The 27,078-nt window shown below is 41.8% G+C and overlaps 2 protein-coding genes across 2 annotated transcripts; one reads left to right on the forward strand and one right to left on the reverse strand.

The window, feature by feature from the left end:
- The first annotated feature begins 4,175 nt into the window (after positions 1 to 4,175).
- Positions 4,176 to 14,237, forward strand: LOC143420250 (TIMELESS-interacting protein-like). The gene is made up of 8 exons (XM_076888008.1): positions 4,176 to 4,197; positions 6,383 to 6,530; positions 6,989 to 7,079; positions 8,325 to 8,400; positions 8,709 to 8,831; positions 8,918 to 8,981; positions 9,764 to 9,976; positions 13,795 to 14,237. Exons 1-8 carry the CDS (start codon positions 4,195 to 4,197, stop codon positions 14,031 to 14,033), a joined length of 957 nt encoding a protein of 318 aa, XP_076744123.1. The 5' UTR covers positions 4,176 to 4,194; the 3' UTR covers positions 14,034 to 14,237.
- A 284-nt stretch (positions 14,238 to 14,521) lies between these two features.
- Positions 14,522 to 26,797, reverse strand: LOC143420246 (DIS3-like exonuclease 1). Its single transcript, XM_076888004.1, has 9 exons — positions 25,340 to 26,797; positions 23,228 to 23,320; positions 22,857 to 23,145; positions 20,189 to 20,424; positions 18,850 to 19,004; positions 18,496 to 18,674; positions 18,260 to 18,405; positions 17,425 to 17,596; positions 14,522 to 15,853 (listed from the first exon to the last, which is right to left on the reverse strand). The coding sequence occupies exons 1-9, from the start codon at positions 25,576 to 25,578 to the stop codon at positions 15,536 to 15,538; spliced, it is 1,827 nt and encodes a 608-aa protein (XP_076744119.1). The 5' UTR covers positions 25,579 to 26,797; the 3' UTR covers positions 14,522 to 15,535.
- Between the last annotated feature and the right edge of the window lie 281 nt (positions 26,798 to 27,078).

Genomic DNA, 27,078 nt, shown 5'->3' on the forward strand with positions numbered 1-27,078 from the left:
CATTGTCAAAGGCTACATTTTAATTAAAACCACAATCTAGTAATGTTCTGTCTTTAACCTTCCTAATTTGTTTTTTGTCCTAACCTAATACTAAATTGCCAGTGAAAACAAAAGTTACATAAATAAAGAAGAGTAAAGAAAATTACGGTCTTTTTTATTGTAACAGTTTACCAGTGTACAGTTTGGTTTGTGACATATCTATCTAATAGACTCCAATTTGTGCATGTAAATGGAGAGTCCTCTTCACACACTGAGGTTAATTATGGAGTTCCACAGGGTTCAGTGCTAGGACCAATTCTGTTTACATTATACATGTTTCCCCTAGGCAGCATCATTAGAAGACATAGCATAAATTTTCACTGCTATGCAGATGACACCCAGCTCTATCTGTCCATGAAGCCAGATAACACACACCAATGAGTTACACTGCAGGAATGTCTTAAAGACTTAAAGACCTGGATGGCCGCTAACTTTCTGCTTCTTAATTCAGATCAAACTGAGGTTATTGTACTCGTCCCTGAAAAGTTTAGAAATATGGTATCTAACCAGATTCTTACTCTGGATGGCATTACCTTGGCTTCCAGTAACGCTGTGAGGAACCTTGGAGTCATTTTTGACCAGGACATGTCCTTCAACGCACATATTAAACAAATATGTAAGACTGCGTTCTTCCATTTGCGCAACATCTCTAAAATTAGAAATATCCTGTCTCAGAGTGACGCTGAAAAACTAGTTCATGCATTTATTGTGTGAATGTGTGTGTGAATGGGTGGATGACTGGATATGTAAAGCGCTTTGGGGTCCTTAGGGACTAGTAAAGCGCTATATAAATACAGGGCATTTACCATTTATTACTTCCAGGCTGGACGACTGTAATTCATTATTATCAGGATGTCCAAAAAACTCACTGAAAAGCCTTCAGCTAATCCAAAATGCTGCAGCAAGAGTCCTGACAGGGACTAGAAAGAGAGAGCAGATTTCTCCTGTTAAATCCAGAATTGAATTCAAAATCCTGCTCCTCACATACAAGGTCTTAAATAATCAGGCCCCATCTTATCTTAATGACCTTGTAGTACCATATCACCCTATTAGAGCACTTCGCTCTCGCTCTGCAGGCCTACTTGTTGTTCCTAGAGTATTTAAAAGTAGAATGGGAGGGAGAGCCTTCAGTTTTCAGGCCCCTCTTCTGTGGAACCAGCTTCCAGTTTGGATTCAGGAGACAGACACTATCTCTACTTTTAAGATTAGGCTTAAAACTTTCCTTTTTGCTAAAGCATATAGTTAGGGCTGGACCAGGTGACCCTGAATCCTCCCTTAGTTATGCTGCAATAGACGTAGGCTGCCGGGGATTCCCATGATGCATTGAGTTTTTCCTTTCCAGTCACCTTTCTCACTCACTATGTATTAATAGACCTCTCTGCATTGAATCATATCTGTTATTAACCTCTGTCTCTCTTCCACAGCATGTCTTTATCCCATCTTCCTTCTCTCACCCCAACCGGTCGCAGAAGATGGTCCCGCCCCTCCCTGAGCCTGGTTCTGCTGGAGGTTTCTTCCTGTTAAAAGGGAGTTTTTCCTTCCCACTGTCGCCAAAGTGCTTGCTCATAGGGGGTCATATGATTGTTGGGTTTTTCTCTGTATCTATGAAGCGCCTTGAGGCGACTTTTGTTGTGATTTGGCGCTATATAAATAAAATTGAATTGAATTATCTGAGGAAGAAGCAGAGTTGGTTTGTTTCCAGCTGAAATCATCCAGGCTCAGGAATTTGAATCGATCCACATCATTTCCGCTTGAACTAGAGAACATGAGTGTCGACTTACATTTGGTCTGTGAGACACATGTCATAGTGACAGTATTTGGGTTAATATGGCATTACTCACCCTGGTCGCATTTCTTCAATATCAGGCACCAAGTTCAGGAACTCGTTCTTTGCAGCCCGCGCAAGGTAGGAGGTCTCCAGAGTGGGAACCATCGGGAAGTTTTCACAGTCTGAGCAGGAGGGACTGGAGGCACGTGAGCTGTTCTCAGGGGTCCTTTAACACAAATCACACCAAGTTAGAATCAAATGGATAACCTGTCAATAACCGTTTGCAGATCGAGGTCAATGTTCCTAAAAATATGTTTACTTCTGGCCCATGGAGCCACAGCGCGAGTCCGAGAGAGAGGGGCAGGTAGAGGAAGGGGTGAGGGTGGCACTGCTGAAGCTCGTCACGGATGGATCACGTCCGATCGGTGAGATGAGAGAAAGCTGAAGTGAAACAACAGCAGGATGAGGTAGACGTCAATATAGGAACTCCCTGATGTGACACAGAAAGGCTATTTTTTTATTTCTTTGTATTATTTCTCACCTTGCAGTCACTGATGCTGTTCACCAGCTGCTTGTATTCAGTATTGAAGGTGTGTGTCAGAAGGCGCAGGCACTACAACACAACAGGAACAAGACCGAGCAGAGAAGGAAGAAGGCAGCAACAAGAACGCCCACTAAGCCCACGTTTTTCTCACCTTGGTGGCCAGCTCCTTCTCACGCTTTCAAAGGTGGTGCTGGAGATCTGCGAGGAGGCGGAGGTGGACGTGGACAGAGTGCTGGAGCTCACGCTGGGGGACAGAGACTCACTCAGGGACTTGGTGGTGGGAGCTGTTCCCACGGGAGCCGCCTCTCCCAGAAGGTGACGGGTCTTTTCCACCTGGAAGAAAGATGGGGGCTAATGTGAGGTAGGGAGAAGAGGGGACGTTAGTCATGTAAAGGCCATAGGTGAGGGTAGGGACGTAGATCGACCGGTAAATTGAGAGCTTCGCTTTTACACTCAGCTCCCTCTTCACCACGACGGACCGGTGCAGCGTCCGCATTACTGCAGCTGCAGCCCCAATCCGTCTGTCGATCTCCGGCTCCCTTCTCCCATCACTCGCGAACAAGACCCCGAGATACTTGAACTCCTCCACTTGGGGCAGGAACTCATCCCCGACTCATCCTATATTTCCGTTTTTATATTTCTAATGTTTGCCTTGTTTTCTTCACTGTCTGGTCTGCCTCTGTCTTGCCTGTATGGATGCATTTACACCGAAATGTCCCCAACAAAGGATGTTTTAATTCACCACTATTCCAGTGAAACACGAGTCTCCCATCTTCCTGCTACCAGTCTGGAGTTTTTGTTCACCAAAGCACACACCAACTTCATACTGACGGACAGATCACTGCCCTTTTGCCGCCTTGTCTGACCGTGTTTTGTGGCTGTGGTTCACTTCACCTCACTCTTCCCCATTCTTGTCATTAAATCAGGCTGTTCTGCAACCATGGCAGCCATTCACTCTATGGCTTTATTCATGGTGTATTTTACCCCTTCACTAAAGGCCGTTCTCGTTTCCAACATTATATTTGCAGTGTTCGTCTATCTATCAATCAATATCTGCGGAGTATTTTTTTTAACGAGTATCCTATTTTCTAAAGCACAGCATGTAAAGGGTAGCTCGGTTAGCAGGATGCTAGCATGTAGCGCTTAGTGAGACACGCCTCAGACGAGTTGAGCAAAGACCCCGTCTGTGTACTTTATACGTGAGCAACGGATTTAAATAAAATTAAGGTTTCAAAAGACAAACTTGAAGATAAAAAAAAATATATATATACTCACCGGAGAGCCGCCAGGGTTTGCCGCTGCCATCTTGGCGCTCCTAAATTCAAAACTGCCTCTGCAGTCAGGCAGGGGAGGCGTGGAAATTGTCTTTGAGTTAGTCAAACGTTTTCCTTAGTTCGAGTAGATGATAAAAAAAATAATAATAATAAATGGGATTTTAAGTAGGACTAGGCGTTCTGTAATGATCTCTATTTAGGAGAAAAACTTAATCACTCACCTTTAAACAGCTCTCTTTTAGGAGACACGCTGCTGGCTAACGGTGTCATGTGATCAAACAGCGTAATTTAATTGGCTGAGAGCCACTCGACTCGATCTGGTGCTGATTGCTCTGGCTTGGGTCATTAAAGTTCATCACTTTTGCAGTTGAATTTTTGCAGGTGAATTTTTTTCAGGTGAATTTTTTTCAGGTGAATTTTTGCAGGTGAATATTTTTGCAGGGAAATTTGGAGGATAAAAATTCAGTGTCATAAATTCAATGTCTAAAAATACTTGAATTCTGATGATACTATATTTCTTCCATAGATATCCGTGCTCTCTGTTTATTAATAAAAGCCAAACTTCATTAATGGTAAGTGACAGAGATCTGATGAGTTCTTGCTGGTTTGTATCCACAGGAGGATACAAGCAGCTGCTTCTGTTTGCAGTCACCGTGCACCAGTGTTGTGTTTAATTGTGTCAGTGTTCATTTTTAAACACGTTTTTCAAATCAAATGTTTATGTATACATCAAGATTAATGTTCCAAACAAATGACACTGTACAGCAAATACATACATAGACATGTGCAGCAAAAGGAATCCGAGAAGATGTTTAACTTCTAAATGTTTAAATTGTTTGTTTTATATCCAAAGTCTGTCAGTTTGTCATTCCCTGTTATTGCTGCTGACTAATCACTCAAAGTGACACAACATGACCGTGGGTCTGATTTTTCTGGTAAACTTGTTTAGCAGCCCACTGGAGACGGATACCCTGTTCTTTGAACTTTAATACTGGACAGAAAATCGTCTCCTTCCAGAAACAAAGGGTAGCATTAGAACTTGTGTGAACAGCAAAACAATGTAGAAGATTTCCTTTTGTGTCTGTGTTGTGTCTAGGGCTGCCACGATTTGTCGACTAGTCACGATTACGTCGACTATCAAAATCGTCGACGACTGATTTAATAGTCGACGCGTCGTTTGAAGCTTTGTAAGATCCCAAAAGACGCAGGAATAAGTAGCAGGATTTAAGAGTGTAATAACGGACTGAAACAGAAGATGGCAGCACTGCATGTACAAGGATGCCAGCTGCCGTTAAACCCCGAAGAAGAAGAAGAAGAAGAAGCAGCAGCTGTGTCCCAGAATTCATAGCGCGGCCCAGCTCAGTTTCCAACAATGGCGGCAGCTAGTTAGTTTTAATATTACTCTTATTATTCTTTCTGGGTCACAAAATAAACGTTTAACATATTTTCAGCCGAGAATGTAGCTGTGTAAACCTCAAATATCGGCTCAGTTTATCAGGACACCACATATTTTCAAAAGCGCTCTGACGTTTTCAGAGTCGTCTGTTACCCACTAGCTCGATAGCTAGCCGGGGGCTAGGTCACTAGCACGGTGAGAACACCGGACTCCAGGCAAATTGTTTTCAAACCCACCGCCGTCTTTCGCTACTCAGGTTAAATATATATGAGTCACTTAGATAAATTAAAAATGTTGTTGTTTGGCTTTTTTTTTTTTTAGTATTTTATTTGTTCCTGAGTAAATCGGTTTGTCTGAGATTAAAGTTATAGTTTTTACACAGCTGAATAAACGTCAAGCAGACAGCTGATTATCAGAAGTGTGAGATGCTGGAGAATATACTCCGTTGTCCTGTTATATTTTAGATAGCAAGGAGTTTATTAAACTTCACCGAAACAATCTGCAAATTTCATTAAAATTGAATAAACTATCATCTTGTCTTTATTTTTAGTTAGCACCTTAAAAGCTTAAAGCTATAAGCTAATGATAGTTATATAAGAGCATATGCTGCATGGTGCAATAAGCTGTAGTTTTACGTCCAGTGGATGATGATCTGATTAGTCGACTAATCGCATAAATAATCGGTGACTAGTCGACTATCAAAATAATCGTTTGTGGCAGCCCTAGTTGTGTCACATCATTTTGGCTCAAGAGTTTACTTTATTGCTATGTTTGTTTTTTGCTATTTTATTACTACATTTGTATTGTGCAGCACTTCGGTCTGCCAGGTGTGTTTTTAAAGTGCTATATAAATGATGATGACGATGATGCTTACGGAACAGCTGAAAGACTTTAAAACAAACCTGTTACTTTAATGATATTTCTGTGGTACTACAGAGTCCAAAAGAAGTATCGCAGTAATAATTCATCCAAATTGTAACTTTTAAATGTCATTATCAGCCCAAAGGTTCACAACCAGTTCATCCCTGATAGAATGTAAATATATACAAATCTATAAATTGTATTATGTATATAACTGTGAAACAAACATAATGGACCATTAATGTATCATAATAGTACATTTCTGAATTTGGGGTATAATTCCAGGTGGGATGAGTGTCTGTACAGCTCCTCCTGTTGATGTAAAAAAAGAAAAAAGTAAATGCCAGTTTTTTTTAGGTTTTCATGTTGATGTTGTAACACAGTAAAGAATTACTCTTACAGAAATAAATGTCATTTTTTCAACTTGCAGTTAAATTCATGTAACTTAATGCTGATGCTGTTGACGACTGGGGCTCACACGTCTTTTACTTTGTCTCCAGGACCGACTCACCATGGTTGACCCACAGGAAAATAGCCCGCAGGACATTCCTGACTATGACGGCATAGAGGATGAAGCTTTCCCCCCACTCCCACCACCACACTCCCCAGGCCGGGGAGGCCAGGAGGAAGGAGACCCTTTTGCAGATGGTAGATGCTGCTGTGCTCTTACAGGATTACTATGAGGTCTTTAAGATGTGATGATTCAGAACTTTGTATTTTAAATTCATGGTTTAATGAAGAATCATAGAAAAATAAGATTCAGGAAAAAAGGCTAATGTGGGAGAAATACAACCTCTCATAGTCCTTCCACAAAGCTTTTTGGAACAGCTTGATAATAATGAATTTGTTAGTTCAGCCTAGAATTAACAAATGCATGAACTGGTTTTTCAGCATCTCTCTGAGACTGGATGTTTCTAACAATAACAACACACATGTTTTTGTTTGCGTGAGCAAATGAAACCTATCAGATACTGTTCAAACCAGCACATTTCTTCTGTAACCTCCAGTCTATAATTTGTCTGGATTTAAAGATAAGCTTGAAGTTTGCCACGCTGCCAACAGAATGAGTTAGAAACACATCCTGTTGTCATGTGTTTTCAATGCAGGAGATGAAGGTGAGGTATCACAGCTGGCTGATGTCCCTACTGCTAAAAGGAGAGGCGTGAAGAGACCCCAACCCAAGCTGGACTCCCACAGGTAGCAAAGACATTTATATCACGACAGAGGGTTGAAATGCATTAAAATGCGCATTTAAATAGGAATTTGATGTCATCTTGTGTGAGCTGGGACACAAGGAGGCCAAAATCATTGATTGACGTGTGCAGACTGTCAGTGTTGCAGCCAGGTTGAACACGAGTCTGTGACTGCACTGGTTTTTATCACCGTTTCACTAATAATCGTGCACAGAGGCTCAGAGACACACTGACACACAGAGTTGTTGCAAATGTTTGAAAACGTAAGTTTGTGGAAAGAACTTTGCACAAAAAAAGTGATGTGATATTATCTGAGTGGCGACACCTGTCGTTTCGCAGAGTACTGCAGCGTCTTCTTACGCTTTAGCGGCGGGTACAAATGACTGCATCTGTGTGATGATGGTGCAGCTTCACTCTGCCAGTCATTTAAAGAAGAAAGACTCTAATACCATTGTTGTTTTCATCATTTGGATGGGCAAAATTCCCAGACTGAAAATTGTCAGAGCGTTGGAGACATCCCTGGATGTGTGTGAGAAAGATGTTTCCAGTCTCTGTACACCTATAGTGTGAACCTGGTTAGTATTGCCAACCATAAGTCAGGCTCGTTCCCAGTAGTCTCCCAGTGGGTGTTCCAGTGGCACTCCTCTGTTACTGTTCTGTTCACAATGTTCCTGGACAGAACTAAGTTATACTAAATCAAAGGATGTTAAATAAGCTTTTAAGTAAGAACGTCGATTATACTTAGGATAAAACTTGCAAGCTGTATTAAAGAAAAACATAGATTTTCATTTGATAAAATATTCAAATTAATTGCAACTTTGCTATAAATATATATATATATATATATATATATATATATATATATATATATATATATATATATATATATATATATATGTATATAGCAATTTTTTATTTTTAGATGGAGAAATTTGACTATTTCTCATTATACTGCCTTATGTACAAACAGGTAGGAAAAGAAAGGTTGTGGGCACCCTGAAAACCAAACACCCTACCCCCCCCCCCCAACAAGCTACTGCCTTCTGAACATGGTACATCTGAAGGCACTGACATTTCCATTCAGAGGGTCTGTCTGTGTTGGCCCTGTGACAGGCTGGCGACCTGGCTGCTGGGATGGGCTTCAGCCATCCACGATCCTGAATTGGATAAGCCAAATACGCCTGGATGTGCTGCTAACCCTGCTTGTAATCCATTAATGGTTTAACTTAGTCTTAATATTTTTTCCCAGGCTGATATCAGATCGAGGGCTTCCAGCTCTGGGCACTCTCTTTGACAATATCCAGTTCAAAGGCAAAGGACACGAGGTAGGATATGATAACATCTGTCCCACCAATTACCAGATGTGAATGAACATTGGTTTTTGAGCTAAATCTGTTTGGCCTGTCAGCTTTTAATTAGATGTCCTAAATTTGGTTTGAGACTAAAAGGTCAAAAGTTGCCCTTTCTGTCGTGGTCAAAAATGAGTGAGGGGAACCAGAGGTTGGTTTACCAAATTAAGATGTCTTTTGTTCCAATGACTGGAAGTCATTTTTTAGTGGGAAGAAGAAGCGTCCTATCACACACAGCCCTCTTTCATATCACTACTTGCTGTTTTTGATGTTTGCCCCATTAGGCTGCAGACCTGCGGCTGCTGATGCAGAAGATGGAGAACTGGGCCCACAGGTTGTACCCCAAATTGCAATTTGAAGATTTTATTGACAAAGTGGAAAGGCTCGGCAGCAAAAAGGAAGTGCAGGTGAGAGGAAGCAGTAGAATATTTCCTGCAAGCGTGTGGGATTCCTAATGTTCAGAATTTGTAATTTTTTACTCATTCTTCTATAGACATGTCTTAAACGAATACGACTGGACATGCCCCTGACACATGAAGATTTTACAAGTACAGATGGTAAGAAGAAAAATCATTACTGATGGGGATACGGTGGACTAGGGCTGTGCGATATGACCAAAGTCTCATCTCCCGATATAAGAATTCTATCGTCCGATAACGATATAAATCACAGAAATGTAACATTTTCTGTCAATTCTGTGAATCTCGACTTGCGTGAAGTGTTTCCAGCTGCGCGTCATGTAGCTGGAGTCGAGTGTTTTAACCGATGCATGAAACGACACATTTTTAGACAGAAGTTGTAACGGCGCCGTTTTCTTTGTGAGTATTTATTACACGGCGTGCTGCGGGGGAAAGCCTGTTCTAACGTTTGAGTCTAAGGTTTATTTTTTAGCACCTGGCGGCTCTGTTTTACTTCTCATCCGTAAACACTCTGCTCTTTCACGTGATTCCGTTTATTTTGAAAAGCCTCAACAGGATCTTGAGCTTTATTCTGAAAGGTTTATGTGGAACATAAACAAGCGGACACGCGATGGTTTTACCGTCGTTGTTGCTAACGACAACGCATAAAAACAGGCGCTTGTCCGTCCGTAGTGTGGTTATATATAAGAGAAAGAGAGAACTTTACTACAGTGACATCAGAACCATGAAGAAATATTGCCGTAAACAGTTTATTTTGCGACACCACGAAACAAACGATAGCGTAAAATGAAATAGACGTTTTTGTATATATCGTTGTATCGAACAGCCCTACGGTGGATTCACACCTGCAGGTGCACATAGGAAATACTTGCCATATTCCACAGGACTTAATTATCAGCACTGCTTGAAATTGTGTTCAGGTGCTGGTGACGAAGAGGTACAACGTGAACTGGAAACATTTGGGGATCCTGATCTGTTCAGCAGAGAGAGTTTTATTAATGCTCCCCAAGGGCAGATTGCCGAAGCCCTCGCTCCCCCACCTACTCCCTCTCTGACCGAAGAGCAGCAGAAACGTATTGAGCTGAACAGACAGCGGGCCCTGGAAAAGAGGCGCGCACGCCAGCAGCAAATTGGTAAGAATGGCAAAAATGTATCATACAGCTGGGACACAATATAACAGAAATAATTAATGATTCTGCTACAAAACATCCAGCGAAGGTTCATAAGGATCATCTAGCTTCATTGGTGTATTAACTTTATATGAAAATACAAAAAGCAAAACATTGAATGTACAGTATATTGCCAAAAGTGTTTGCTCATCTGCCCCCACACTCATATGAACTCGAGTGACATCCCATTCACGACGTCCGCCTGTGCAGCTATATCAGCTTCAACTCTTCTGGGAGTGTTTATGGGAGTTTATGACCATTTGTAAGGTCAGACACTGATGTTGAAGGCCTGGCTCCAAGTCTCTGCTCTCATTCATCCCAGTGGTGTTCTGGTCAGGACTCCCATGCCAGAGTTCATGTCTTTGTGGACCTTGCTTTGTGCACTGGTGCCCAGTCATGCTGGAACAGGAAGAAGCCATCCCCAAACTTCCCTTAAAGTCGGGAGCCAAAATGTCTTTGCATGCTGAAGCATTAAGAGTTCCTTTCACTGGAACGAAGAGACTGAGCCCAACTTCTGAAAAACAACCCCGCACCGAAATCCCCCTGCCACCAAACCTGGAGCTCTGTTGTCCTGGCAACTGCTAAGTTGACTTGTCTATCGGCTTTCCAGATTGAGAACTGTGATCCGTCGCTCCATAGACTGCATCTCTCCTGTTCTAGAGTCCAGTGGCGGCGTGCTTTACACCGCTGTGTCCCATTGCTTTGCGTTGCACTCTGTGATGTAAGGCTTGGACTACAGCTGCTCGGCCATGGAAATGGATTCCACGAAGCTCTCTGTGCACTGTTCTTTAGCTAATCTGGAGACCACGTGAAGTTTGGAGCGATGGACTCCACAGAAAATTAGCAACCTCTGTGCGCCTCAGTATCCACTGACCCCCACTCTGGGATTTTACGTGATCCACCACTTGATGGCTGAGTTGCTGTCGTTCCCAAACACTTCCACTTAGTAGCAGCAGTCTGCATGCCTAGGTGCTTGATTCTATACAGCTGTGGAAGTTACTGGATCACCTGAATTCAATGATTTGGATGATGGGTGGTGAGTGAATACTCCTTACAATATAGTGAAGTGGATCTAGTGTATATATCCACCAGAAACCCTGAAGGTCGAGTGACGAGTTCCCGTATTGCACAGTTCGTCCAAACCACCAGAGATTCCTCACATTAGTGTGGAGTTTGGTAATAAGAGGCAAAGCATGTAGAAAACATTGATTTCTTTACTGCCTGTCTGATGTCAGCTTCAATTAGGCGTAGTATTTTTGTTTTTGCCTTACACTTGTGATCCAAACTGTTTTTACTTCCTCTTTAGTTAAAGCGGAGCCAGCTGTCTGCGATCTATTGTCTACAAATCTTTAACAGTGACATTAAATCGTTCTTCAGGGTCCTCATTTACCGCAGAAATGATGTAATGTGATTTAAATGAGACCCATAGAAAAGAAAATGACCTGTTGATCGGTCTCTATTATGAGCCTTCACCCATAAAAATGTGTTTACAGTTTATAACACTAGATGGTGATATGAGACCGTTTCCATTGTATTACCCGAGCATGATTTACTCATCGACTTTAAACTTTCACATTTTAGTCATTAGTCCTCCTTAAGAGGAGCCAATCCACCCCCCCCCCCCTTTTTTTTTTTTTCTGTCCAGTATAGAAACTAAACAGCTGACATCGTTCGGGTAGTGTAGCTTCCAGAGATCTGAAGTTAACGTGAACTCTGGAGGGCAGTCAAAAGCTTAATTTTTTATAATGCAACATACTATTATTTACATACATATTATTTTAATAAGCAGTTTCAGGGTTCGTGCTGTTTTAATGAGTGTTCGATGGAAAACGTCACTGAAGGAATTTGTACTCTTGAGTCACATGACAGTAAATAATTTCGAGTATGTGTACATAACACAGGCTAATGTTTAAAACTATGATTATTATTTTGCTAGCTATCAAACTATCTGGAGAAATGATTGAAATGCACTGAGTGTGATAGAGTACGGCAGTGCTAGCACAGCAGTTAGTTATGGCATGGTGATTTATGCAGTGTGCTTTAAACTTGGCTAACATTACTTAGCAGTAGCAGTAATATTAGTGACTTCACTCAAGTGAAAGCTTTAATCGTTAGTCCGACACTTAACTAGCCAACTTAAGCCTTAAAGAAAAACTGGTAAAAAGAGGGACTGATGCATGTGGGCACAAAGAAGCCATTTCTTGTGCTGCTGAAGTTCCCTGGCTTTCATTCAAAATGTGTTTATCGTGAGCACCGACACATTAAACCATTTAAAAATTATAAATGGCTTTAAGCTCACATTGATGCCTGTGGGGCTCTATCAGCCACGGAGACGACAGACACATTTTAGTGTTTTAATGAATGAATGTTTCATACTTTAAGGCTGCCTGTTTATTTAAGGGAGATGAACAATACATTATTATTTGACATAATTCTATGACAGGTGATGGACTGAATAAATAGATTTTAGGTCGATGTTTGTGCGTTTTTAAAGTCTTATATGTTGAATTGAACTGAGTGTGTCATCTGTTCAAAGCCTCCCGTCAGTGCTGTTCTCCATGCCTGTCTTACTGTACATGGTGTTATTAGCACAAACACTTTAAAGCTGATCATTTAGGACTGTAACAATAATCCAGAGAGCAATGTAGTCAAACATCTCACAGTTAGTTTTATTGGGAATGAACTTTGACCTGTTAGGCCCCCAGGGCTTTTCTGAGCTTCCTGCTCGAAAATGAAGAGGCCAAAATAAATGGAGTATTTCTCTGCAATTACAAACTCTGTGTAAACAGTCTTGGTATCAAAATAAAGCTAACGCTTGTGAGCTGTCATCAGAGGGGTAAATATTACTGCAGATGTTACTATGTCAAAGTTACTGGGACTCAAACATAGAAAAAAATGATTATTTCCCTCACCTAATTTTTAAAAGTATTTTATAGCTTATATGCTATAAAATATACTTTGGGTCACATTTAACTCCAGAAAATCATAAATCAAAATATGGATGTTACCTGTCCACAGATTCATGGTGATGTAACTGCTCTTTTAACTGTTTGGTGTTTGTAGAAATGGTTTACAGCTGAGATTCAGAGGCTTCTGTGGACACTCATGTCTGCACTTATATTTCTGACCTCGTGTTATAACCGATTAAATGTGATCTCCTCTCTTTTCCCCCATTTTTGGTGGTGTGGGTGCTTAACTAGTTAAAGTACCAAACATCTGTCTCCTGTTGTTGTGTCACGTAGGAAAGAAGCATCAATATCTGATGAGCAGACTTGTTCATTTGTGCAGATTTCTTCTTTTGTGTGGTTGTTTTTTCCAAGTGGAGATGAGCATCTCTAACAAGTTGATTTGTTCACATTTGCACATCTGCATTTTTGAGAGAAATGAGTTTTTTGAGTTTGTGCACTATATGCATATAAGACAACCATTTCCTTTTTCAGTATTTTTGTGTGGTGCATTTTTCTCTGTTTTAACAAAAGAGGAACAAAGAACATTTAAGTCAACCTAAGACGATTTGTTTTAATTTTTACATGGTCTTACTGAGGTGATGCAAAGTGGAACATGCAAACTGTTTTTTTGGTAATGTGCTGGAAAAGCTTGATAATGGACCTTGAAAGTGCTTAAAGTGCTTAAATTTGACCCTGAACAATGAGTTTGAACCCTGCAGTTTACAGTTTCATTTTTCATTATCTCAGCTTTGCCTGTCTTTTATAAATCGTAGTAGACTGAGTGTGTCTGTGTTGACTGAAACCATCACTGTTTCTAATTCTCAACCCTTTCAGGCCCTTCAGCCTCTCAGACTGCTGACATGTTAGGAGACAAACCTCCAGCTGCATCCTCACCAAATGTCATCAAAGGTTCTACTGATGGAGATGAAACTGTAGAAGATCCTGACCTCGAGCCTTCCAACAACACCTCCACGCAACAAACCAGCCCGCTTCCCCCCAAAGACTCTGAGCCCGCTGAGACCGGCCTCAGCCCTGAGCAACAGCTCAGCAACGACTGTGTAGAGGGGGATTAAAGTTCACGTGCAGCAGTTTCTGCTGAAAAGCTTTGGCAGTGAGCAGATTTAAAGGTTTCCCAATGTTCGTGCCTGCTCATTCGAGTAATGTTGTGCATTTCTGGTGGTTTATATCTTGAGCACATGTTCCTACTGTGACGTCAGCTTTGGGTTAGCAAAGACATTTATAATCAATGGAAATAAATGTTTTTCTTATTTTTAAAAGTCCAAATCCTAAACGTATTTACCATGTGTTGGTATCTGTTACAGAAAAATATTTGAACTGATCCACAGTTCCTGCTCTGATGCATCTTCTTTCTCCAGTTTCACTATTGGCAGAATTTTGGTTGCAAACATGTTTCTATAAAAGGCCTCTGTGTGTGTGTAGTATGTGAGCTGTCAACTGACCATCACCCTCTTCCAAGCATTAAGTGCTCGTTCAATTATGAACAGTTCTTTCTTAAGCTACTGCAGGGACATGAAACGCAACACGATGAAGTGGCTCCATCTGCGCTAATGAAAACACCATTTTTAATTACAGGCCACTGCACACATATTGAAATAGTTATGTACAGTTCATATTTCTGTTGGTAGTTCTAGAAAACAATCTTAAAATCCACAAACCAAAAAACGCTTCTGATTATTTACCAGTTCAAACAATAAAAATGTCCTTGGTGTTGGTGTCTTCTATACAGGCTCTTGATATACAAACTATAAGATAAATACATCCTAGTTTTATACATCACTTCCAACACAACCAACCTCAGGTGTGTTCATTACTCTACGGGTTTATTTTAAAGTCTGCTAATGAGTGACATGAAGTTTTATCAGTCCGGTGACCTGTCCAGGGCGTATCCTGCCTCTCACCCTATGACAGCTGGGACAGATTCCAGGACGTGCAGAAGAAAATGGACGAGTGGACGTTTTATCATCTCCAGAACAATACTCGTGCTGGGTTTTGTATGAAGTGGTCACAGGTAGTACAATATGTGTGAACTCACCAAAAATGGTTCTATAACACAAGACATTTAATTTACACAAGACATTGATCCCACCAGTGAGATATTGAGATCACTGGTGCTGAGAGAAAAGCCTTTTGTTACCAGACTTCTTTAACCTGCTGCAGTTGACTAGTTTCCTGCAGGATTGAACCACATTTGCAGTGAGTACTAGGTCTTGTCAAAGTAACTGCTGACACTTCACTGGCATTAACACGTTCCCTATCCTCCTTACAACTAAGTTTAACTTGATGTGATTTTAAAAACTAACTTTTACAAAACGTATCCACTGATTCGGTTTGACTCTGGTTTCTAAAAAGATGGCGGGACATGTTTTTACTTAATATTGTGTTTGCTTTCCTGTGACTTCACACACTCGTGTGGTTTGTCCACACACAATCTGGAGCTACAAGAATGACCTGGATGACTCAGCACGAGTGATCTTCAATGATCACCGTTCTGTTAGCGCACAGCGTGCAGTTCTCACAAGTGTCTGCTTGGAGGTAAAGCTGGGCTACAGCGTTTCTATGCTGTTGTTGCCGGGAGGCGTGAAGCCCTTTCCAGATCCATCAGAGCCAACTCTCTGATTTCTTCCAGAATAGAGTACAGACTGGGAGTTTTGCTCTGACGAAACTCTCTTTCCTCTTTGGAGAGTTTGGGGCGCCGGGCTGTCTTCTCCTGAGCCAGCGCCTCTTCATTCTGACGCACCACCTCTTTGACCAGCTGACTGCGGCCCTGAGGGCTGGGCTGCTGGGACTTGGCACTGTGGTGAGGCTTGTTGCTGATGACCTCGAGGTTTAGACGGTCAGCGTGGCAAGTTGAAGAGTGGACAGAAATACGAACCTGAAGAGAGCAGAGAACGTAAGTCACAGTATTCCTCAGTTCGATCACTACACAGTAATGGCACCTACTGAAAATAGTCTAATGGAATGCTATGCAAAGACAGGCCCACTTAAGGTTTGTGACGTAATATATAACAGCAGTCCTCTCAGCACTGTGCGCAGCGTCACAGCTAAGTAGACAGTGGTGTAGAGTGGAGAAGTTTCCGACTGTGCCACAATTTTGTTCATAAATAGGATAAATTGGATACGTATGTTACACACACGTATCCAATGTAACAAACGTTCATCCATCCGTACACGAACTTTCTTTACTGTGCTTTCTAACATTCACACGACGTGGAGACTGGAGCAGAGGGGGAGAAAAACATTCATTAACACTGTGACCTCGGTCAAGTGTCACAGTGAGGTTGTTGTTTTGTTGATTTGTTTGTTGAATATCATCATCATCTCTTTGTTTGATATGATCATAGCTTGACAGCAGTCAATGCTGTGGTGGACAACTTGTGTTTGGGCTAATGTTTCTTTCTATCTTGTTTTGGCCACATGTGTCATCCATCATCATCCATCAGTAAGCTATGTTGTTAGCATTGCCTTTGCCCTTTGACATTTATGACCCCAGGATAAGTCCATGAAAGAAAGAAAAGATGTTGATAACAGTGGAAGCAGCAGTACTCTGTCACTTTTTCATGTCTTAAAGCCAAAGATGTGAGAATAACACACCGTTACTTCAGTTTCTTTTTGTTAGCTAACCTTAGGGTAATGTTTCCTGCTCTTTTTGCTTAAATCACATGCACTTATTCCTCACAATCATCGTGTGTAACATGCCTGAACTTAATATAACTTGACGCCAGTGATGGGCAGCAATGCATAATTAGATTACTTTTTTCAAGTAACGAGTAAAGTAAGGGATTACTGTTGCAAAAAAGGTAATTAGATTACTTTTACTGTCCCGTAAACACGCTGCTCTACTGTGTTACTAAACCGTGAGTTTGTTTGCAAGAGTGTCTCTTATGACAATGACATAAGTGCATGCGACGTTTGTGGTAACAAACGTGTGCAGAGCAACAATGGATCATTTATCGAGTGCGAGAGAGAGAGTGCGACCGTGCAGCGTTTAAAGGCGTTTATGTGAAAACAATTACCGCCCACTGTCATTTTTTATCTCCCTTTACAAAAAGGTTTGTGTAGAAACGCCACAAACTGGAAGCATTACATTTCTTGTCTTGGAGGAGAGCCTCCCCCCCCCCCACACTTATGTTTTTGTTTTCATATAATATTTAAAAACAATAAACTGAATAACTTTAAATGATTTATTTTCAGGAATCATTTTCGTCTCATTCATCTTACTGACGTTTTGTTACCTTGAGATTAGCTAACAAAGCAGCAACCACACAACACTTTATCACAACAAGATCATAAAACGTCTCTTAATGTTGGACCACAAAAGATCCAGTAGTCGTATGAACCTGTGATTCATATACACTCATGCATATATATTTGGAATCGTCGCCTTTAGGCGCTGCATTGCTGGAAACCTTCTAAAATGATTGATTAGCGTTTTCTGTGACTTACGGTGATGTGGTCAAACAGTTTGAAGGTGGAGGTGCCACAGCTGGAGGTGGTGGTAATGCGGTCCGGGTATTTTCGCACAGTGCCACCCTGCCAATCACAGCTGCCGTCCTGTCCCGCTACCACCACCAGGCCCTCTTTGTTCTTCAGATACACAGGCCCCCTCACACCATACCTGTGAACAACATGGCTGTGGTCAGAGGCAGCCTTACTTACTCAGTGATATTACTCAACCTGCTTTGCGCCCTGTGATTTTAATCATTACATGGATTCTACAGCCTTCTCAAAATGACCACAGGTTACATTTTAATAAACTGTTAATATTGCATATCCCTGTAACACCACAAGCATGGAGAACACTGATGTTATTAAATTACACTTTCCTTGCAATAAACAAGCAGCAACCTCCAGAGGTTAGCTAAGCTAACGTAGAAGTGCCACAAACACAAGGCTGGCTCCAAAGCACCGTCCCTCCCCACAGACTCAACTTCAGCAATGCAATTAACTTATTTAAAGCCTGGTAGAGAAAAGATTCGGGGTTTTAGCCGATTTTCCCTGCTCACAATAAATGTTTAAGGAATTAGTTTAGTAAATTTATACAATTTAAAACTCATTTTGAGGTTTTTTAAGAGAAAATAAAACTAGCGTGTATACTGTTAAATATACATTGATTAGCGTGCAATTACATCTTCCAACAAATTCATTCATTGTCATAAACTTTGAATTCGTCTATTAAAAATACACGAGTGGTTGGCCGTCTGTGAGCTGCTGTACAGCTCCATTAAACAAAGGAAAAGAAGAAGACTGCAGAACAAAACACAGGACTGAAGGTTCTTACTCTGGGATAAACACCAAGACACCGTTGTCTCGAATGGAGTAGACAACAGCGTCAGCCACACAGCACGGGTCTGTCTGAGGGTCTCGTTCTCTGAAAAACAGACACTGAAACAGTGCTGTGGATCGCATTTGGGCTGCCTGTGCTGCCTGCAAATGAAACACAGACGTCAGCACAGCTTCTGTTAATAGAGTAAGAGGTGAATCATTGAAAAACACAAACAATAAAACACCCCTGACCCTGTTCTTGCTGTTGACATGGTGAGCCATTTCCTCCACTTCTTTGTTACTGGCTGGTGCTTTACCAGATACAACGCCCCTCTGCATGTGCAGGGCTGCGGTAAGAAGGCGGTGCACGACAATGTCTGCGTACCGACGGATGGGTGAGGTAAAGTGTGTGTAGCGATCCAGAGCCAGACCTACGACAACGAAGCAAATATCAGCACGTTAGCCTTCTTTCTAGTTCTCAGTCGAATAATTCTTCACAAACAACAGACGTTGGACAAGTGTGTGCAGACGTGTGATGGATGGACTGACCCACAGTCACACTGAAACTCTAGTGCAGCCAATAAAAGCTGTGCAGCGGTATCGTACCATAATGGTAGTATTGGTCTTGAGGATGAGCACCAGTGGAGAAGTACAGAGCCTGTGACATAGCAGTGGTGGCCATCATTCTGAACAACCTGTTCACCAAGGGGTCCTGTGGGTCCACAGCTCGGTCCAGTGAGGCAGCTAAAGCCTTGTTGGACCTGAAGGAACAGAGCCAGAAACCAGGGATGAGTGAGGCCTCTCATCTCAGCAGTCAGTGACACAAAGCTACTTGCATCACCATGTCTCTTGTCCTGGGACCGGTTCTGCTGTTGGTTTAACCCCCCCCCCCCCACAATCCTCCAACCGCACATTCATATTTTGTTTTCAAACTCCATTGCAGTTCATTCCACGCCTCAGATCCTCAGACCTTTTGTAAACAGTTAAACAAATAAAAGTTAACTGTAATAGATTACAGGTTGTAATTAAATAAATCACTGCCTCTTTTAAAAAACAGAAAAACAAACCATCTTTAATTATTTGAGTTGTTTGTTTTGTTCCCGTGTGAGAATATTCAACACTGCTCTCTGTGCAAAACGGGTTTAAAAGCATAAACAGCTGTGGGATCCTGTTTGTCCGGGATTTGAACCGGGGAACAAACTGCGGCAGGATCAGCGTTGTGCCGAGGTCGGCATCGCCGACAGCATGTGTTCCCCCTGCGTGGCGAGCGTTCGCTGGGCACGGAGTGTGGATCCAGGTTACGCCGCCTCCATTACAAACAGTCAGACGTGGAAGTAGTGATGTTTTAGTTTTGTAAAAAAGTGAAACCTGAGTGTCGTTACATTACCATTCAGTTTAAGGGTTACAACAGAAAATGAAATATTTATTGTCCTCTCGTGGTATCAGACGGGATTATTTTAACAAATGAAGGACATTTTGCCTGATAATTATATTTATCCTGTAACTTTACTGTGTAAAGAGCTAAAACCTCCAAAGTTTCAGGAGTAGTTAGTCGTTATAAGAAGTGTTTGTGAACTGAAAATCAAGAATGTGGGATCCTGTTTGTCCGTGATTTGGACAGCCCAGCGTGTGCTCCCGACGCAGGGGAAACTAATTCTGTCGGGGAGACCGACCTTGCCACGACAGCTGTTGTGAAGCTGAAGCCAAAGGCAAGATATGCTTCATCATATGTTGTAGTCTTTGGTTTGGAAGCATATTTGGCTTCAACCTCAACCTGAGCTGAAGGAACATGTCTTCTTCTTGTCTGACTGCTCATGTGACACCTGAGTGTGTCCCCGTGTTATCAAACATTTCAGGTTCACACACTTGTGTGTCTGAACATGATGTGCGTTGGACTACAATATGCATTTCCTCAGTTTCTATACTGAACAGTCAAAAACATTACCTGGTGTCAATGGTGAAACCTTTGGCCTTTGCAGTGTCCACCAGCTGGTTGAATAGCTCCTGTTGTGGTGGTGGGTGACACCTTAGAAGGGCCTGGTTGGGGAAAGCTTCCTGGATCTTGCGGGCCACCCAGTGGTTGGCGTAAATCATGCACTCTGCCACGGTCTCATGGACCTCCAGGGGCTGACGAGGGACCAGGGCCGTAATGTTCCTCTCCTCATCCAGCTGGGCACCCACCTGAAAAGGGAAAATGCTTCTAACGTGACTTCAATGAAAAAGAATATGAAAATGCATCAGTGGGCCACATTTTACTACAGTTTACTTTAACTCAGTTGAACATGCACCATTCCACCGGAACAAATGCTGCACGGAGAACCAAATGTGAATGAATCTCAACCTGAAAACAGTCTACTGTCTTTCCTACGTTCAGCTCTCTATCATACCAGTAAGAACACATATCCCTAACAGGCACACAGCTCTGCTCATGGGCACAGAAACTCCACCGATCTGCTGTTCATGCTTTTTGTTTATAGTGGACAGCCAATCAGAGTTTAAGTTAGCTCAAAGGAAATGTGCCTTAAAGAGAGAACAAAACTTTTCTCAGACTAAGGATGAACTGAGGGGACCCAAAGCACTTCAGCAGGAACCAAAAGAAGCCAGAAAGTTTGGATTTGAACACAGTTTTGGCCGTTTTATATAATAGATCAAGATGAAACATCTGTTGTCCTTATCCTTCAGGACAACTGATGTTTCACCAGCGGTCAATAATCCAGCTTTGTCAAGATAAGAACTTGATTTTTGGGTGGCAGCTCAATCATTAAACACACTTTTAGAAATATATTGGTTTTTCCACTATCCCAGAAGCAACCCGAGAGAATCATTTTTACTTCATATCAATATTCTGTGTGCGTACAGCCATAACAGGAATGCAATAACTGAATAATAAATAAATCCAAGACATCCTATTAGAGAGCATCTTATAGAACAACAGGAATTGTCCATATGAGGTTTTAACAGATGGCCGACCAGCCGCTGTAGATAAATGGCTGTGATCTAATGTGAAAACTGTCAGTGGTTTCACAGTGGAGTGCTTGGTTTCTTTATTCCAATATTCTCACTGAAATGACTTTCTGATAAAATGTTTTCTGCTGAGGAACGTGTTCTGCTTAGACGCCTGATTTTAAAAATAACGTCTCTATTAGACCGTACTATAATTTATTATCGATGAAAAGAAATATATGGTATCCATCTGTAATTCTGTAAATAACACAGCAAAAAACCAAACTAAACATAAAGACCTGGAAGACTCCTGCGTCTAAATTCATTCAGTTATTGTACTGAGTCCTGAACATGTTAGAAATATGGTATCTAAGCAGATTCTTACTCTGGATGGCATTACCTTGGCCTCCAGTAACGCTGTGAGGAACCTTGGAGTCATGTTTGACCAGGACATGTCCTTCAATGCACATATTAAACAAATATGTAAGACTGCGTTCTTCCATTTGTGCAACATCTCTAAAGTTAGAAATATCCTGTCTCAGAGTGACGCTGAAAAACTAGTTCATGCATTTATTACTTCCAGGCTGGACGACTGTAATTCATTATTATCAGGATGTCCAAAAAACTCGCTGAAAAGCCTTCAGCTGATCCAAAATGCTGCAGCAAGAGTCCTGACAGGGACTAGAAAGAGAGAGCAGATTCCCTTCATTGGCTTCCTGTTAAATCCAGAATTCAAAATCCTGCTCCTCACATACAAGGTCTTAAATAATCAGGCCCCATCTTATCTTAATGACCTTGTAGTACCATATCACCCTATTAGAGCACTTCGCTCTCGCTCTGCAGGCCTACTTGTTGTTCCTAGAGTATTTAAAAGTAGAATGGGAGGCAGAGCCTTCAGTTTTCAGGCCCCTCTTCTGTGGAACCAGCTTCCAGTTTGGATTCAGGAGACAGACACTATCTCTACTTTTAAGATTAGGCTTCAAACTTTCCTTTTTGCTAAAGCATATAGTTAGGGCTGGACCAGGTGACCCTGAATCCTCCCTTAGTTATGCTGCAATAGACCGTGGCAGCTGGGGGATTCTCATGATGACGCCGAACATCATCATCACCTCTTTGTCATCATTATCACTGACTACATGTTTATAGACCAATCTCCATTTAATCATTAGTTATCATTAATCCCTGGCCCTTTTCCACAGGTGTCTTTTGACCTGATTTCCTCCCCTCGGCTGTATGAAGTGTTTCGGGGTGACTGATACTGAATTTTCTAACCATGATGTCATCTGACAAAATGACCAAACACAGAGGTTAAGTCAAACTTTCACTTAGACAGAAGCTTAGAAGGGAGAATCTTCTGCAGCTGAAATGTGCGAGAAAGATAGTGGTTCCAGTTTTTAATGTGCAGAATGGATTTCTCTCCACTGAAGCTATGTGCACGGTTTACTTTGTTTGATTCACTTCAGATTCATTGAATCATTTTGTGTCGTATGTTAGACGTCAGTAATGACGATGTGTTAGGGTTAGACACTCAGCTATAACATGCTTACGCTTTCAATTAAGAACATGAACCTTAAATGTTTGCAGTCTTTATTTATATAGTCTTACTGTTAAGTACACACATTACCAAAACACACAAAATACTCTATGAAGATACAAGAAACCAATCATACCTCCACTCCTTCCAGCTCCAGCGCTCCTCCTCTGTCCCTCTTTGCCCGAAGATGTCTGGCTACATGTGTGAGCATCTCAAGTGCCTCAGTGAGTTGAGCTAGCTTAGAACCCTTTTCCTGAGGACCCAGGTTGGCCAGTTCCGCTACCTCAACCTGTTCTCCGTTGAGGAGCGCCTGAGCCAGCTCGTAGTGGAGCTGATAGGAGGAGCGGATGAGTGTACGACCATACCAGACCTCTTGGACTTCAAGGGATTCTGCGTCAAGCTCCCAAAGCACGCTCATTGCATACCTGAATTTGAAAGTGTCAGTTACACAACTAGCATGCATTTTAAGCATATGAAAATGAAACGTGTGATGGGAAGTCTACTAACCTGTCAGCACCTCCCAGCAGTGAGCAAAGGTCTGCGCTGAGAATAGCAGGCAGCATGTCGTACCTGCGGTCTGCCAGGTAGTAGGTTGTAGCCCTTAAGAAGTGACATAATAAATATAAAAAGGCAATGAGATCAAAGCAGCAGCTTTATCATCTTCTTTTTAATCAAAAGTGAGACATAATTTGAAAATAAGTACTAAATATTCAGAGTTTGTTCCACCTTTGTCATTTTCATCCTTCTGTTTATTAATAAGTCAGGAAGGATGAAATAAATAAGCAAAATGTTTTTCTTATGATTTAATAAATATTCCCCATTTTCTGAAATAGAATTTAAGGCTTCAAACCACAATCATGAGATTTTAATTTACTTCTTTAAAGTGTGGAGGCGAGCTGGACAGGTGGGTGATCTGCACGCTGCTTTGTGGACAGCTATGAAATGTAAAATGGAATTTTAGAGTAAGTCAGAGAGAAAGCAGAGGACCAAAACTACATTAAAAATCACAACATAAAAAATATATAGTAAGATTTCAGTATTATTTTATAAGTGCACGTTGTTAACAGTCTACACGGAGTTTCTCTCCTCACTCGGCTCTCAATCATCTTCTGTACATGCTGCTGCTGCTGCTGCTGCTGCCTTTAAAAAACGACATGCACTTCATGGACCTTCTTACTAATTTATCTGCAGACTACACTTTATCAGATACATTTTATTAGCACTGGGTTAGACACTTCTGCCTTCTGAACACTCCTTTCTTCACTTCCAAGACTCAACAAGGTGCTGAAAGAATTCCGTAGAGATTTTGGATTATAGCGAGATTACACCGAGATGACAGCAGAATGCATTTGCTGCAGATTTGTCGGCCGTTCAGCTGTGACACAAATTTTTTTGGGCTGCTTCCCTGTCACATGGTGTCATCGCTGCATGTTCCCAGGAAGGAAAATTTGTGGAGATCAAGTGCAAGCATTACTTTTGCAGCCCCGACCTTCACTTCATTTACTGCAGATATTTTAAACTCAGTTTTATTCATTTGTACAATACAGCACAAAATAAATAAATAAATCAGAACATGTGCATATATCTGGACATAAACACAGATGAATATCTTCTTGTTCTATTACTGTGGTTCAACTGTCTTGTATCATCATCCTCTTTATTAATAAGATGCACTGAAAGCCAATTATAGACAAACCATTAACATCAGGTACTCAAGGTCACATGCCATCATGTGACCTCCGGTGTTTTCCTGACACCCGTAACTGTACAAAGGGGATCTGAAAACAAATGATGTGTGACACACTGTTCTTTACTTCTACCACTCAGTAGAATAAAACTAATTTAGTTGGAAGCGGACTCATTTTTCCTTTTTTTGCTGCATGACCTTCTGGTTGAATGTTGTGTACAAGTATGGCTGCCATGTCCCGTAGTAATATATGTTTATGAAGGCCACAGTGAAAATCACTCAGGCTTTCCCACAGCGGAAACATTCCCCTGTCCTGTTAATGGCATCGTACTCAAAATGAGCACAAGTTCTTCGTAACAACATGGACCACTGTGTTCTGTGTGTAGCAGTTCTCTACTGTGAGAACCCCAACCACCTTTTAGCACGACCAGCATTCGTCCATTCGCACACATATTCATACAGCGCGTTAGTCTATACCTTTAAGCATTTTCTCTCACATGCACACTCACACTAACGGATGCATCCAGGGAAATTTGGGGGTTAAGTATTTTGTGCAAGGTGACTTTAACATGAAGCCCGAAGGCATCAGGGATTGAACCAACAATGTGCTGACCATTGGTTCAATTCCTGGTGCCAGTGATACTTTCAAAGCCATCATGGACCCTGTGAAGTCCTTCTACATGTGATTAAATGATAGACATTTAAGGCTTAATGCTTCACATCAGACACGAGCCTTATTTAAGGTGGCCCTCTGTGTTATTTATAATTGCGCTACAAGGCATGCTGCTGATGCAACATTAATTCAGGCAACAACTTTCTTGCCTCTTTGTACTTCTGAAAGTTCCTCTGAACACTTATGCAAGATGCTGTAATTTTCTTTTATCCTTTTATATCCCACCTACTCTACCCAACCACTCCAACCAGTTCCTCACCTTGAACGTGCCTCCAAGTCTGTGAGCGAACCCTCTTTGACAAAGTGAGTGACATCAGCAATGTGAACTCCCAGCTCCAGCCTTCTGTTGGGGAGCTTGTGTACAGACAGCGTGTCGTCTACATCTTCACAGCCGCGTGGATCGATGCTGAACACCAGGCGACTGTCCCTAAGATCCCGCCGCTCTGCCACCTCAGAGGGGTCTACCGTCCACGGCTTCTCCAGAGAGTTGACCGGCATCTCTCTCAGCTGATGGCAGACGGACAGGCACAGCTAAACAGCCGCATAGTCTTTTGAACTTTTCACATTTTGTTATGATTCTATACAAAACATTAATAATAATAATAATAATAATACATTTTATTAAGCGCCTTTCAAAACACTCAAGGACACTTTACACAAAGACAAAGCAAAACAGTGTTTCACTTTCAGTTGCTCCCTTGTCACAAGGGGTCACCACACCTGATAGCTCAGCATCTTTTGATACGGCAGAGTTTTATACCAGATGCCCTTCCAGGCACAACCCTGATTTGTATCTCCGGTTGCAATCGAACCAGTGACATTTTGCCTGCAAGCCAGTGTGTAAACCACTGATGAAAAAAGGAAAGAATGAACTATTCCACATATTTAATGATTCTTTAATATTTTGTTGATTTGATAATAATAATAATAATAATAATGGATTGGATTTATATAGCGCTTTCCAAGGCACCCAAAGCGCTTTACAATGCCACTATTCATTCACTCTCACATTCACACACTGGTGGAGGCAGCTACAGTTGTAGCCACAGCTGCCCTGGGGCAGACTGACAGAAGCGAGGCTGCCATATCGCACCATCGGCCCCTCTGGACAACAATAGCTATATTGCAATCTTTAAAACCTTTGGTTACTATGGTAACTCTCTGATAACCAAGCACTCTCTGATGTGACCAATCACAGAAGCTCTACTGCCACCCCCTTTATAACATAAAAAGTTATGAATGATGTTCCAGTCTATGATAGTGGACTCATCTGTGCTTGTCCTTTGTTACAGCCCATTGCAACCCTTACACTCCTTACAGTGGAAATGCAGTTGTCTTCAGGTGTTGCCTAGGTTTAACTGCCGATTGTCTACACCTGGTGAGGTGTGGCTAAAGGCGTTCCTGAAGTGGTCTAGTCCAATCACCTTCTCCAGGCCAATCAGCATTCATGCTGTGTCCTCGGTTATTCTTCCTTGTACACGCCTCATCTCATCACTCATGCTCCATTCAACCATTCCACCACCAGCTTCCAGGCTCTCGGGGCTCCTGCTCTAATCCTTTTCACAGACGGGGTTCTGTTCCGCTGAGATAGGCCATCTGAGTCTAACGGCAAATCACCTGTTTAAATTCTGTTCATCAGTAAATCAATTTCATTCTTTCAAATAACCTCTCCTTATTAAAATATCTGTACTGTATTTAGTGATGAACAATTGTTAAACTCTGGTGTTTGCTCCCATAATTTCCCTTTTATTTTGACGCTCTCTGCTCTTTCCTCTTTCCCCTGATCTCTGACTGCGATTGTTTGGAGGTGAAAACCAAACATCACCTGGGTTTCAGAAAACCAGAGTTACCCTGGTAAGCAACCATTCTCTGTATCTCACTATGGGAGATATAATCTACTTCCAGGTTGTAAGTTCTTTATCCTTAACAAGGTATGGAGCAGGGTAAGCCCACACTAAGGACTGAGTGTGCCAGTGAGGATGCAATAATATCAAAAAC

This window comes from Maylandia zebra, linkage group LG9 (assembly GCF_041146795.1).
Source record: "Maylandia zebra isolate NMK-2024a linkage group LG9, Mzebra_GT3a, whole genome shotgun sequence".
Lineage (NCBI taxonomy): Eukaryota > Metazoa > Chordata > Actinopteri > Cichliformes > Cichlidae > Maylandia > Maylandia zebra.

What these genes read in the sequence shown, in the direction of transcription:
- LOC143420250 (XM_076888008.1), top strand. An exon ending in CCCAAGCTGGACTCCCACAG is followed by an intron (nt 7,080 to 8,324) that starts GTAGCAAAGACA and finishes ATTTTTTCCCAG; the next exon opens with GCTGATATCAGATCGAGGGC. An exon ending in CGCACGCCAGCAGCAAATTG is followed by an intron (nt 9,977 to 13,794) that starts GTAAGAATGGCA and finishes CAACCCTTTCAG; the next exon opens with GCCCTTCAGCCTCTCAGACT.
- LOC143420246 (XM_076888004.1), bottom strand. Translation starts at nt 25,578, where the DNA reads ATGCCGGTCAACTCTCTGGAGAAGCCGTGGACGGTAGACCCCTCTGAG. An exon ending in CTGCTGGGAGGTGCTGACAG is followed by an intron (nt 23,146 to 23,227) that starts GTTAGTAGACTT and finishes TTTCAAATTCAG; the next exon opens with GTATGCAATGAGCGTGCTTT. An exon ending in GGTTTCACCATTGACACCAG is followed by an intron (nt 19,005 to 20,188) that starts GTAATGTTTTTG and finishes CTGTTCCTTCAG; the next exon opens with GTCCAACAAGGCTTTAGCTG.